This window comes from Halyomorpha halys, unplaced genomic scaffold (assembly GCF_000696795.3).
Source record: "Halyomorpha halys isolate HHAL.00 unplaced genomic scaffold, Hhal_1.1 Scaffold1157.1, whole genome shotgun sequence".
NCBI classification, from domain to species: domain Eukaryota; kingdom Metazoa; phylum Arthropoda; class Insecta; order Hemiptera; family Pentatomidae; genus Halyomorpha; species Halyomorpha halys.
Genome location: NW_027108759.1, coordinates 247,788 through 261,930, shown reverse-complemented (window position 1 = coordinate 261,930; position 14,143 = coordinate 247,788). Strand labels below are relative to the sequence as shown.

Genomic DNA, 14,143 nt, shown 5'->3' with positions numbered 1-14,143 from the left:
TATAGACATAATATATATTTTTTGTTCAGAAGTTTAATAGATAACATTTGTTATGTATTTATGTTTAGGGACTTGACTACAGAGAACTGTATAAGTTTTTTTTTTTTTTATGAATGATTCTGTATGTTTATTTTGGGACCTTAATCCCAATTTCAAGTTTGCTGCCTTGCCAGTTTCATTACCAAATGTACAAACAAACCTATTTTGAGACTTTTCTCAGTTTTTGCTTACAACTAGGAAACTAACCTTTTTTAAAATATTTTATGCAGAATCAAAGCAGTCAAAATTTTCTGTAAAATAGGTATATTACATTTAATGTTAAGCCAATTTGTGACACCGTTAGAGCAGGCTAAAAAAACAGTTGTCATGAAAGGTTCAAAAAGATCTTGTCCATGAAAAACTAAAAAAATTTCTCAACGATTCTGTATGTGTTAAGGGGATCTTCTAATTTACTTGCAAATTTCATATTTGCCACATTGCTGCCAGCCTCTGTCTTCACAACTAAAATAGAAACACACACATTATGTTGGCTATTTTTTCAATTCTTTGCCTATCACTAGAAAACAGGTATTTTATGGATTTGTACATGCTTTATAAAAATCAAAGCAGGGGAAATTTCCTTCTTATTGTGTATTTTATATTTAATGTTTGGCCTATTTGCAACACCACTAGGAAGTGTTCAAACATAAACCACTTTTCAGTTTTCATATTTTCCATTTTCAGTTGCATCTCTGATATGACGAATATTAAAGGTAATATAAACATATTCTAGGAATCTATCACTATGTTATTTTTTTAATTTTAGTTGTGAAGCTATTGGCTGGTGAGGTGACAAATCTGAAATTTGAATTCAATACCTCAAATAGTATATGGAATCTTTAAAAAAGAAAATCTATATTTTTTATATGAAAAAAAGTTTTAGAAGCTTAGCTTATTGAAATAAAATTTAGATCTTCAGTTTAATTTCAATGATATATCCTATGAATCTAATTATATCTGAACATTTTGGTATCATTTAGTAGGAATATTTTTAAATCAGATCCATAACTTTCTTGAAGAGAAAAGGCCTCCTGTGTTTCTCTTTTTACAGAATCCACATTAATACACATTTAAACTTGAAAACAAAATTAGCTCAGCAAATATTTAAGATGTTATGTGCTTGATCGGCCTTTAATGTCTAATCCTCTAGATAGTTTAATGTTTAGCCATATAATATCTAAATGGATTGAAATAGCATTGGATTCTGCAACTCAATTATTATAATAGGAAAAAACATAGCGTCTGTTTAATAGAAGTTTGAATCATGTAAAATTCAAATGTTAGCCTAAAGGGTGATAAAAATCGATAAATAGATATTTTATAATTACAAATATTTATTTATTTTCTATTTCTTCTGGATCAAGTTTGTACGAAATAGTATTTTCTATTTGTTTCAATTGAAGGCCAAGTAGTGGAAAGTCTTCTTTTAATTTGTATATAATCCTTAGTAAAGTATTTTGTATCTTCAAGGCAGATTCTTCTTTAGCAACCAAGTTATCCTCTGTTTTTCCTATAACTCGATATCTTCCAGATTTTAATTCTTCTAATAATTTCACCTTCCTTTGCCTCATTACAGTCATTTCAAGTGTCTGGAAACAAGAAAAATGTTTATTTTCCTGAGGAATGTCATATTTAGATTTATTTAAATGGCTGATGATAATTTGAAACTAATATTCAAATCATTTTTATTTACTTATTTCTCTAGATTAATTACCTTTGCAACAAGGTAACAATCCATGGGGATCAGTGATCACCATTTGTTTTCTTTTTTCAACCATTGGAATAGAATTCAATGAGAATATTCACCATGTTTTCAAATTTCTAATATCTATTTTTAGTTTTTAGATCTTTTGTTTCCATTAACATTGACAATACTTACAAAGTTTGTGATTATAAACCATTTTAATTAAAATAATAATATTCTGGGACAAGTCCCTTTAGAATAATATTACAGACATTGAAAATTGGTTTAGTACATTATAATAAAATTTAAAAAATAAAAATATGAAATTATAAAATATCACTAAAATAATTAATTGGAAGAGAAAAAAATTAGACAATAATATTTAACATAAAATGTAGAAAAAACAAAACAAAAATTAATTAATAAAAAAAAGAAGCAGATAATATGAAACCATCCTTTGTATCGTAAATAATTTTATAAATTTTATAATTTTATAAAAGCTACAAAGCTAGTAGTAGCTTTTATAAAATGAAATGAAAAAGCAAAAATGAACTAAAGAACAAGAACGAACTATTAATATTTATAAATTATTTACAAGTTTTAAATGAAAATGAGAAACATCGAATGTAAAAAGCAATAACAATCATTAATCATAAGATAAAAGGAAGGTGGTCTAGGTGCATTAAAAAAAATAGTAATTAAAGTCAATGTTTCGCCCCATGTTGCATGGCTTCCTCCAATGAATCTTTTTTTTTTTGTGTGTGTGTGTGCGTACTTCCATTTATGAAGCCATGCAACATGGGGCGAAACATTGACTCACATTAATTTAATTTTTTTTTAATGCACCTAGATGATCTTCCCTTATATATTACACAGAGTCTATCAATTATATTGGTCATATCCAGATCATTATAATGGTTTGTTCTTATGACCAATCACTACACACATGTAAATGTGAAATAGAAATTTTTTATAATCAATTATTTTTACAAAACACTGATAAATTTTGCTTTATTTGGATGATGATGTAGAACTTTGTTTTTTATAAAACAATGAGCATACGTGTAAATTCTAAAAATCCACACCATAGCAAAAAATCATGTTCATCTACTGCACCAAATTAATGATTGTGACTTAATTTGATTTATCATTAAACCATAGTGTTCGAAACCATTGTTGATCGTTGATACTGGTACATCGTCCCAAGTCTAGTGGACCATTATAGTAACATCAAGGATATTGATTTTATTTTCCTGATTTTCGTGCCTTGAAGAAATCTTAAAACAAACTGTCATCAAAATTTATTATACGAGATGGCCAATGATAACAGTAGTATTATGGTGACTTGAGTAACGAATTCAACTGAAGAAGTCTCTGGGCTAGCCTATTATCACTGTTGGGTAGCCATCAGACTCCCTGCACGTTACCCAACCTTTGCTGAACCAGATGTACTTGATTTTAGCTGTTTCAGCTCCTGTCTGGCTAACCAGTAGAGGTACTTGTTGGAGGTCTTCATTACTGCCCTGAAATGTATGTTGTGTGATTCACTATAATCCCAGCCAAGATGACGAGTAGAGAATTCACTAGCTTGTCTCTCAGTGTTTGACAGACAAATCTTACAAGAATGGTTGTAAGTAGTACTGTGTCCAAACACAGCTTCACAATCAGACTGCACCAATGATGAGAAATGTTTTCACTAAGGTCTCTTCTTGCTTCTCAAGTATGCCTATTATCTTCATAGAATTTTTCAGGTGGTTTTATACCATATAACTAAATAGGTCCTCAAGGTCTGATATTTTGATCAAGAGGGCTTGGAATTTCTGTAGCTATTCCATATTTTCGAAGGAAAGCTCAGACTGCTTCTGAAAAGTATACTCTATATCTTTGAGCTTTTCTATGCCCTAAAGCTTGGCCTTCATTTTCTTAAACTCTTCAATGAGCCCGTTCAATAGGTTTATCATTGTGCCTTGTTCATTACCTTTTAAAATACAGGGACCTAATTCACATTCAGAGCTTGTCTATTTTATTAATATCTGCGTCTGAGATATCAAGTCATTCAATATGAAATATACTTAGACAGACGATGCAAACAATTTTCATTTTTTTATCTGCTTATAATTTATTGCAAGTTTTACAGTTGACCATTTTGACAATTAATATAAAGTAAATTGCTTTTAAAGAGCAAGAGAAGGGGTAAATAATAATACTGAAGGAAGATAGTCTGAGTGGCCACCCGGACTATCCTCCTACAATCTACTTTACTTGGTCAACTATCTTTTCTTGATGTAAATAATAATAATGTAGTTCTAGTGAGTTTACATGGAGTAACTCATGAGATCAAGCTCCTATACAAACAATCCCCACCACTTCAACTCACAATAATTGCCCAACTGATCTCTTTAAAATGTTTATTTTGCTATACTCTTAAGAATCACTGTGTCCTAAGCCACAATATTTCACAAGGGATGACATAATAACATTACGAGTCCATAAAAATGTTTAACAGGAATTTCCATTAATCGCTAAATAAAGAAAGAAAGATAAAACTGATATTCAATGTGCAAGAGATTCTTAGAGACTGATTTTATGTGTTGTATGTCTTCTTAATTATTATTAATAATAAAAAAGGAGTTTTATAATTGCAAAAAGAACATAACTACAATTTAAGCTCCAAAATTAATGAATATTTTAGAATTAAAAATAATTCTTAGATTTAAAATTGGATTGTTTTCTTACTCGGTGACAGTGGATTTGGCCTTCCTTTATTTGGTGTTCTAATTGTTCCAAACTATAGGACAAGTGTGAAACACTTTTCTTCCAAAATTCAGCTTCACCTGTAAGAAATCTTCTTTGTTCTATACATAAAAGTTTCTCCTTTCGAAGTTCTTTTAATTCCTAAAATACATATAATTAACATCTGTGTGTTGGTATAAAGTTATGTGAACAATAAATTTTCTTATTTGTGTATTTAATATAAGATAAGAAATTATAAGGATCAATCTAGTTGTCAACTTCAATCAATAGTTTATTCTGAATGTAGCAAAAGTATTGAGCAGAATCTACTCTACAAACAAATGTTTTCAATACAAACTATAGATATATATTACCTATAGATCTAAATAATAAATAAAACTTACCCTGGTTAAGCTTCTTAACTTAGCTTTAGTATCTTCCATACGCCTCCATGCTTGAGCTCTGATTGTTATACCACTTGTTTTAGCTCTCTTTTCTCTGGCTTCAGCAGAATCTATAATGGAATCCCGCCGGCTTAGGCACAGATCTAAATCATTTGTCAATCTCTCTTCTACTTTACGTAGGTTTGAAAATCTTATCTGTAATTTAAAAACAAAATAATTTAAACAATGATTGAAGATTAGTGGTAGATCTTTTTAAGTATGTATACAAAAAAAAAAAAAAAAATGACTACTACAAACAATGAAGATATGGTGGATTCAGTAATCGGTAAGGATCTACTATTCCAAGATCAACTTTTATGTGCTAGAATGTGATGTATGTGATCAGCATCCAAACTTAACCACCAGTTTTTCTGCCAGCCCAATCAGGGGCCTGATTGGTTCCCACTTAATATGGCTTCTCTTGACTCCAGAGGGATTGAACAGTTGATATAACAATTCAAGTGATCAATCTTAATTTCTGTTTTTAAGGCATGAGCTTTGAATTCCAACACAAAAGATAATCAATTATTAAATATGTATTATAATTGTATTGGTTGATCTGTTGAATTATGTCGCATGCTCAATGCAATGCTAACTTTACTCAAAAATCAAATTTTGATGTTTAATAGATTTCAAGATTTTTATTTTATATTACCGCTTATTTTGCTTAGGTTATATCTATTTAAACCAGTAGGTGTTGAGTCCTGATAGTATATTTACATTTATGTCTTTAATTAAATTTTCTGAAGGTAAGGTTTTTGAGTTAATAGTTAGTTAGGGTTTGTTTAAATTTTCTTCTATTGTTCAACTGATTGTGTTATCTCTTACTATATTCCTTTAAGATCCTTGACGAATAATTAGACTGTTTTAAAAAGTCCTAGTTTATGCTTAAAATTTTTAAAATGAATTTTGTGCATCAACTATTGGTGGCAGGTCCCCTAAGTAAATGGTATATTTATGATAACTGGTACTTATTCCATTTTTAAATTCTAAAATATTCAGATCTTATTTTTTTACTAAAGCTGATTAACTGCTTTTTCTGAATATTTTTTACTTCTTTAACAAAATGTTTGTCAGATTAGATACTTATTTGTAGAGTAGCCCCATTTAAATTATGACCTAAAAAAATTGGTTTAGAGAGCTGCTTTCATTAAAATTGGTCTACCTCTGGGATCAATTTGTTATTATACCTAACAAACATAATAACATATTGATAAAAAAAGAGTTAACAGGCTAAATCAATAAGTGGACCATTATCCAAATTTGGTTCAATTTAGTTAACAAATATTTTTTTTTTAAATTAAAGTCGATCGATTCAATATTTTTTTTTTTTTTATTGTCTTCAGGGAATGCTTCTTGATCATATCTCAAAAAAGGCACACACTTAATATAATAGTATATAGTATATTCAGTGTGTGCTTAATATAATAGCTTTATTGATGTTGACTTGTATCTTTTAACATTCTCACTTTTTCTCTGTTGTCACATCTATCATGATAATAAAATTTAGATAAAACATGGAACATAATATCCAATATCTTATACAACTATCATTTTAAAATGTTCTAAAAACAAACATTGTATGTTTAATCAGGATCTAAAGGAATTAACAGATGTTTTATTGAGTTTAGCCGTTATGATCGTTTGGACCCGAGTTCATGACTCAGGGGCACTTTTTACTTCCACAAACAGATGTTTTAAGAACTATTTTTCAATATATGGGAACTGACTTAGTTGGAAAAATACTTCTATAACTTCAAGAAGAAACAAATAACAAAGATAAATACCAAATTGGCAGGTAAAGACGCATTACATGAATTGTGCTTTTCACTTCATTTTGAATGGGAGATAAAAATACCATTTTTCTTTTTACTTTTGTGAAATTTAAGGTGTCTATTAATTTCAAAAACATCAGGATTTGAACAACCAATTGAGAATCCTAATTTTCAACATTATGGGGTCCTAATAGTGAATCCGAAAATAAAAATAAAGATTTGTCTTTCCATTGAGGCTAGGGAGAGACAAATCTAGCATTTTTCATCTTTACACTCAAGAGAAGCTTCCTCAAAAAACAAAGAAGCATGTAATAAGGACCTGAAATACTACGAAAGTAAGTAATTTAAAAAATTTAAGTCTTATCGGTATTGATTTTGTTGAGAACCAGGAAGTGACCTCCAATAAAAATACTCACACATTTTTCATTCTCTTTCACATCTTAGAGCCAAGTAAAGTGGTTAAAGATGGGAACAGAGGAAAAAAATATGTTATCTGATTCCGTCTTGTGTGTCCAGATCATTTCCTCTGAGAGGGTTATAATAGTGGCTGTTTTATGACCAGACTAGGATGTAACCGAAAACGATATGACAAAGGTAAAAAAGTTATTGTTAAACTGGTGCCATAAACTTGTAAAGTCTTAGCCTTAGTTGTATGACTGAGCTAGGGAATGATGAAACAAGTAAATACATTTTATTTCTAGATAACAATTACTGATTAGAAACTTAAAGTCAGAAGAAAATGTTATTCTCAACGAGAATGATAACATACAAATAAAGTCATTAATATTCAATCATTCTTAAAAAACTGTTACTGAAGTAGCAGCAAAATTGACCCATGTACATAGGTTTTTACATATGAGTGTTTAAAAATGCCTTGCAATAAAGTAATTAAAATATTTGAGACCAGAAGCTAATAAAACATAAACATGAGAAAATAGTGTTATAATAAAAAAGTTGTTATCCAGAGATACCAAACTTCTCATCTTGGCATCATGTTTCCTCTCCTGGCTGGAATTTATCTAAATTACTTCTCTTTGTTCCCAACCTTTATTTGACCTTCCTAATATTAATATGCTAATCCTTTCCTCAACTTTCAATTTTAGGCCAGTCAGATTAGAGTTAGTTATATTCAATGGGTCAGATAGTGGCTTTTATTTTTTTTTCTTGTATATTTGGGTATGAATATGTTAAAAAAAAGAAATGCTAAAAATGCCAATGCCTGTCAGCTTCCAAAAAACATTACGATTCTGGGGGCTGTTTTTGGTTTTTCACCCATAACTCCTATATGGTACTTCATATTGAAAAAGTGATAGCATAATAAATTAAAAAGCATAAATATTCTGGGTCCAATGTGTACCACAAATAAATAATTCGGTCTGGAAATATGGAAAAAATCGGTTGTGCAAAATTAATGATTTGTTCCTGAATAGTGATTAATGAAAAGTTCCTATAGTAGAAATTGAAACGAATAAATAAATAGAACTTGTGTAGCATAAACATTTTTATTATTTGTGATAACCTAACATTTGAAATCTAAATATTAGAGGTGCCTTTAAATGAACAGATCAGACCAGATTAATCTGGTAGTGAGTAGAAGTGGGTGGGGAACCAGTTTCCATAAAGACAGATAAAGCGAGCGATTCAGTACAATTCAAATCTGTTCCCGTCAGTCTGATCATATTAGGTCTGGGACATATTTACACAACACTTTCTCCTGATCGGGTTGGATGGTCAGAGTGTAATGAGAACCAGATAATACTTAATTAAACTCTTAATTAGTAAAAAGGACAGCATGAAAATTACTCTATTATTATAATTTATTACTTGGTAGTAGCATCTCTACTTATTGAGCTGAAGAACCAATACTTCCATCGCTTCCTGCTAGAGAACACTACCCATGTCTGTCCAATTAGTGTATAATGTTTATTTATTTATTTAATTGTAAATAGTATAATGTTCTAATGTATGTAATATCATTATTGAAAAAATATTACTTTAATAAATAAATGTAAACAAAATAATATGCTAATTCAAAGTAATTTCTTACAGGCTACGCCTCTCACTGGCCTTTGCATTCTTAACAGATTGATACCCCAGAGCTACTAGTAAATCGGTACCTCTTGGGAAAAAGTAAATACACAAATTTAGATTAAGTATATTCATCCACAATTTTTTGACGATTTGATGAGTTTTATTTTGATGGTAGTTTCTGATTGCACCTCCTCTGTCCTACACCTTTTGTACCAATCGTAAGGACCTATGGATAGTACCCGTTGGATTACATTCCTCTTCACAACTGCAGCCTCAAACCCTGCAGAGAGAAGTTTCCATCCTTCGAGAACTTACACCTCATGGTTTAAGAATGTAAAAGGGTCGAGGAAGGTGGGAACTGGAAATCAGGATTGGGGCAGTTAAGCTTTGGAAATCTTGTTGTAGAGGCTGAAAGGAACAACTCAAGGAAAATTGCATAATCTCAGAAATCAATGACTCCTCCACTTATGTTCAACCTAGTCTGTAATCACCAAGATAAGTCTGTAAAAAAAAGATGGCCCAACCCAAATATAGTAACATGAAGAATTAGAAATGCAAATCTGCAACATAGTCTATTGTGATGGGTTGTGCTTAAATTACATTCACTTAGGTATTTCATTAGTATCAGCTTGTTTTTCTCTTTTTTTACAACCAATCAGGAATATATTTTATTAAAACTAAAATTTACCTCCATCCTATGAATTTCCTGCTTCATAGCTGCTATTTCTCCTCCTCTTTGCTTTTCTTCTTCGATTTCTTTCTTCAGATCTATGGCCATTGAATACTTTTTGCTCCATTCAAGAAGTTCTCTTTGAAGCGTATCTATAGTTTGTACTTTTTTTTCATTTTCTTCTTCCAATTCCCACACTTCCTGTTGCAAAGCCATACTTTCTTCTTCTAAATTCTTTTAAAAAAAATAAAAAAGTTTAGTCAAACAATTATTCCAATCTTAATCTTTATTTAGAATCTGTTTAAAAAATTAAGTTTAAGTTGTCAAAATAACTTGAGAACCATAAATATTTCTCCACTCCACCCTATCTCCTCCCCCTCCTTACCATAATAAATCCCTCCCCCCCCTACTAGGAACAGAAGGTTTGTTCCAAGATGCAGTCCTGAACTTGTTAATGCCAAAGTGTAACCAAGTTCCTGATTGATAAATGGAAGGTTATCCTTTATCTTTGTCTGAGATTGTTATTGAGTCTTGTTATATTTTGTGGGAAAATATATTGACAACTCTGTTCTAATTTACTATTTAAGAATGCAGTATCATCCAACATGTCATTTTTGAGATTTGATAATCATTGTGTTCGGAAAAAAACTAACTCTTTTTAACATAATGTGTCTTTATTTCCACTTAAATTAATTTCTAAATTTTCCCTTATTTTTTGTAAAAGTTTCTCAAAGATGGTAGTTTTTTATCATTTATATGAAAATTAAATATTAGTCTACAAATGGCTTCTTTATCAAAGCTGTCAATGTTAACTTTTGTTTTATTTTTGGGCATTTTCTTAGCTAGAGTTTCAAAACAAGGTTTATGCCCCTTTCTACAGTTTCATCCTCTTTTATTAATGTTCCTCAGAGTATGTTTCGAGAAAGTAGTTGGCAGGGAAACTTTTCATTACACAGGAAACATGGATTGGACCAATCTCTGTTTTCATGAAGCTAAATACGATCATAATTATGTTTTTGGTTTGAGAGTGGATAGTTTTTGCTTTCACCAGTTTACTTGATGTGGTAAATCCATAATATTGCGATGTAAATGAAAAATAGTTTTGAAAAAAACTGATACGATGAATTTCTATTTATAAAATCGCAGGAGTTCATCAAGGAAAGGAAGTCCAGTTAACTGAGTAGGTCTGTTCCAACAACCACTTCTGACTATGCAGAACTATATGGAGCATGCGCAGTACTGGATTTGGGAGGGAAAAACAAGTACTGCGCATTCTCGGTACTGTCAGACGAGGTTGTTGTAACAGACTTAAGACAAATGAGTGGGAGTTGGAGGGAGAACTTTTGCCACTGTGCATCTCACCCTACTGGCAAACTCATCTTATATGCACTATTACAGTTAAAACATAATGTCTCCTAGATTGACATAAAACTTTTTAATGAAGTCCAGATGTTACTAATGTAAAGTAAAGTAATGTGGGGCAAATACATTTTTAAAAAGTTTAACTTTAAATTACAGTCAAATCTTCATTAAAAAAAAAAAAAAGATGTTCCTGAGACGCTTGTTTTAAATATTACATTTTGAACACATCCATTTTTTTTTTAAATTGATAATTCAACCATAGCCCTTAGTACACACTTGCCTCTGCTTTAAGGGGTGTTCACTTATTTACTTTTGGCTTCATCCTTGGACTAATCTCCTATGAAAGCTATCTTACCCACTTAAAATATAACTCACCTAAAGTGGACTTAAAAAAGAATAGGTACTTTTAACTATTCACTCTTTAGGCTGAGTATAGTCGAAGAAGAGCCTAGTATGGTACTATCCATTATAAAGCTAACCTAATAACCCTGTGGTTCCTAGCAGTTGGACCATGGCCCACCCCATCTTGTCAAAATCGAGTGAGTCAAGCCTCATTTCAGAACATAACTTATTATTGTAGTATAGGAAGATGGTCAAAGGAGAAACAAAATAGTTTACAACTATTTATTTTCCTAACTATATATACATATATAACTTATTATTTGTTCTCTACCTTAATTACCCACCTTTCTAAAAAGGATAAGGGACCTACATTTTTGTATCCATGTTTAATTTTTACCCAATCTCTCTTGCATAGAGAATATTACATAAGTCTGAATAGAATGATTAACTCTATAATAAAATCAGTCTTTGAATTTTTGAGATTGATTTTATAATAATTTAACATCAAACAAGTCAACCGATTGTACTTAGACTATGTTGGAACTAGTCGGTCTATCACAAAATTAAGTGGAATAGACCAGGTACTGTGGTTGAATGCTGTACCAATATATTTGGCACTACAACTTTTATAATTATTTATGGAGAAATGAAATCCCAAAATAGGTGTATACCTTTAATAAATTGATAAATGTTTCTTCTAATTCTTTTGTGTTTTCCTCAGCTTTTTGTCTCATTTTACCTTGTTTTAATTCAGCTGCTTGTAGAGCACATATATTTCGCCTGTGGTTTTCCAAGGAATTCAAAACCTGATGAAATTCCCGCTTAAGTTCATTTAGGTTTTTGGTCAGTCTTTCAAGAGTACCTTCCATCATTATGGCCTCTAATAAAATAACAATAAAATTAAACAATGTTATAATATAATATCAAGCAAATTATATTAATTTTTATTGTTTTCATGTTGGAAAACTTCGTAAGGTAGTTCATGGGTTCGAGTTTGGGTAGGATCCAGGAATTTCTAGCTAGTGCCCCATATTAGAAAAATGGTAAAGAAGAATCATTTAAAAAAAAATTCCTCATATGATTTACTTCGGGTCACCAAATTGGTTCCTTTGGATTATCAAAATTAGTCTGAATGGTTTAAACTGAAAGAGACATATTGCCGTCTTTTAGGATTGAAGTAGTGTAGATAAATCTTATTGATATGCTGAGAAGCTTCATAAAAATCATGAACAATTGACAAACATTGGCTTCCTCTTGATAAAGGAAAGAAGGCCTAAAAATTTAGGTTGGAACGTCAGCACAAATAAAATAAGTTTAATTTATTTGTATGTATTACAAGGGGTTCATAGTGTAATGGTCAGTACTGCACCCTTGACCATCTTCTCATGATGAATCCTGAACTTGATTGCATCTAGTTCAGGATCAATATATTGTACATGTTGAATATGAAACCATTCTTGGATATGAATCTACCTCCCAGTCCTTGCTCAAACCCAGGGACTGTTTTAACGCTCAGAAATGGTTTTGAACTTGGTGTTTATGCTGGTCAGAACAAATGTATGACAGTTTGATTATTGGGACTAGAATCATTAAAACAAAATGTTGTCTCTTATCATTTGGAAAAATATTGGTGTTTGAAAAACTGTTTCTCATAAAATATTGAACTAGAATAATAAAGTTCAATTTGAAGCTTCTTTGATCCACCAGAAAGTATTTCATAAAGATTATCTTCCTAAGAATAGTAGTATTTGCTAAAATAAATTTATAAATGTTGGTTTATAGTCATTTGGAGAAAACCATTGAATTTAGAGAAGCTCTAACTTGGAAATCATTGATTATAAATAATTCTATTATGGCTAAAATGGAAGCTTGTTTAATGGACTATAAAGTAGTTTATGATGGTATTTCAGCTAATTTTTATACTTAAAGAATTATTGACTACAATCCTAAAAATATTCTACAACCATTCTAGGCCTGTGCACCCCAGGGGGAGTACACTTTTTACCACCCTAGTTTTCAAACATTTTTATATTAAAATCCATTTACAGAAATTGATTAGCAATTACGTCGAGGCACAGCAAAATTTTAAGCTTTTTTACTAGAGTAAAGCTTTTGTTGTATCCATAGCGGGGAAGAAAAATATGGTCTATAATAATAAGTTATAAACCAAAAGCTGAAGGTTTCAATTACGTTTTCTCAGAAAATTGATTCTTTCTAATTGTTTTTGCCTTTTGTTTGAAGCTCTGAGACACCCTTCCTGAAATTCTAGCCAAATTTCTTCTTTTTCTTCAATAGATTCCTCTAATTTTGCAATACCTTCAGACAGTTTTCTCTTTTTTATTACCAGTGGGCTATCAAGATATGTTTTCTGTAACATCATACTCAATCAAACTTAAAAGTTAAAAAAAAAAAATTTAAAACTTTTAATAAAGCAAAAACTTACATTAGCCCATGATGTTTCAAGATTTTCTAAATGTTTTTTCTTACCAATCACAGAATTCTTGAACTCAAATTCCTTATCCGTGAGTTTTTTAAAACTACTTTCTAATTTTGTATAATTGTTGTCTATTACATTAAAGTTCATCTTAACATTTTCAAGTTCAAGTTCAGTTTCTTTCAAGGAACCTTTTAGAATTTCTAACTCAACCATTTCTCTGGCCAGTTGATTCTCTAATTTATACATTTTAAACTCCTAAAATAAGTTTTGATTAGATATTCAATAAAAAAAAAGTAACTAGAAAAGTAAAATAAAAATTAGTAATCACCTTGTTTTTATGCTCTTCCACCATTTTTAAAATTAAATCATTAACATGATTCACCATTTTCCCAGCTGTATCCCGATAGACTAACTTCTCCATGTATGCTTTTTCTAATCTCATTTTTTCTCCGCAAGCAATTGAAATTTGTTTAAGTATATGTTCTTCATCAGCTTTAAGAGCTTCACTAAGCTATAAAAGATCAGAATAATGAATTAGTAATGTAATTATTAACTAATAATTTTCTTCATGTAATATGTTGAATAGTTTTATTAAATAATAGTACATTTGGGGTGTTATAGGTAGTG

At 30.4% G+C, this 14,143-nt stretch overlaps 1 protein-coding gene across 3 annotated transcripts in view; it reads right to left on the bottom strand.

The window, feature by feature from the left end:
* Nucleotides 1-80: 80 nt before the first annotated feature.
* The window catches only part of LOC106688573 (coiled-coil domain-containing protein 40), a 35,516-nt gene continuing 21,453 nt past the window's right edge, over nucleotides 81-14,143 (bottom strand). For 2 of the 3 annotated variants that reach the window (XM_014433092.2, XM_014433093.2), the window contains 9 exons: nucleotides 13,845-14,027; nucleotides 13,523-13,771; nucleotides 13,270-13,447; nucleotides 11,751-11,959; nucleotides 9,394-9,609; nucleotides 4,861-5,055; nucleotides 4,460-4,618; nucleotides 1,368-1,628; nucleotides 81-501 (listed from right to left, as the gene is read on the bottom strand). In XM_014433092.2, the coding sequence (XP_014288578.1) occupies nucleotides 1,374-1,628; nucleotides 4,460-4,618; nucleotides 4,861-5,055; nucleotides 9,394-9,609; nucleotides 11,751-11,959; nucleotides 13,270-13,447; nucleotides 13,523-13,771; nucleotides 13,845-14,027 (1,644 nt within the window). In that variant the 3' untranslated portion in view covers nucleotides 81-501; nucleotides 1,368-1,373. Of the gene's footprint in view, nucleotides 502-1,353; nucleotides 1,629-4,459; nucleotides 4,619-4,860; nucleotides 5,056-9,393; nucleotides 9,610-11,750; nucleotides 11,960-13,269; nucleotides 13,448-13,522; nucleotides 13,772-13,844; nucleotides 14,028-14,143 lie in introns of those variants that run through there. The other variant, XM_014433091.2, reaches the window with a different exon arrangement.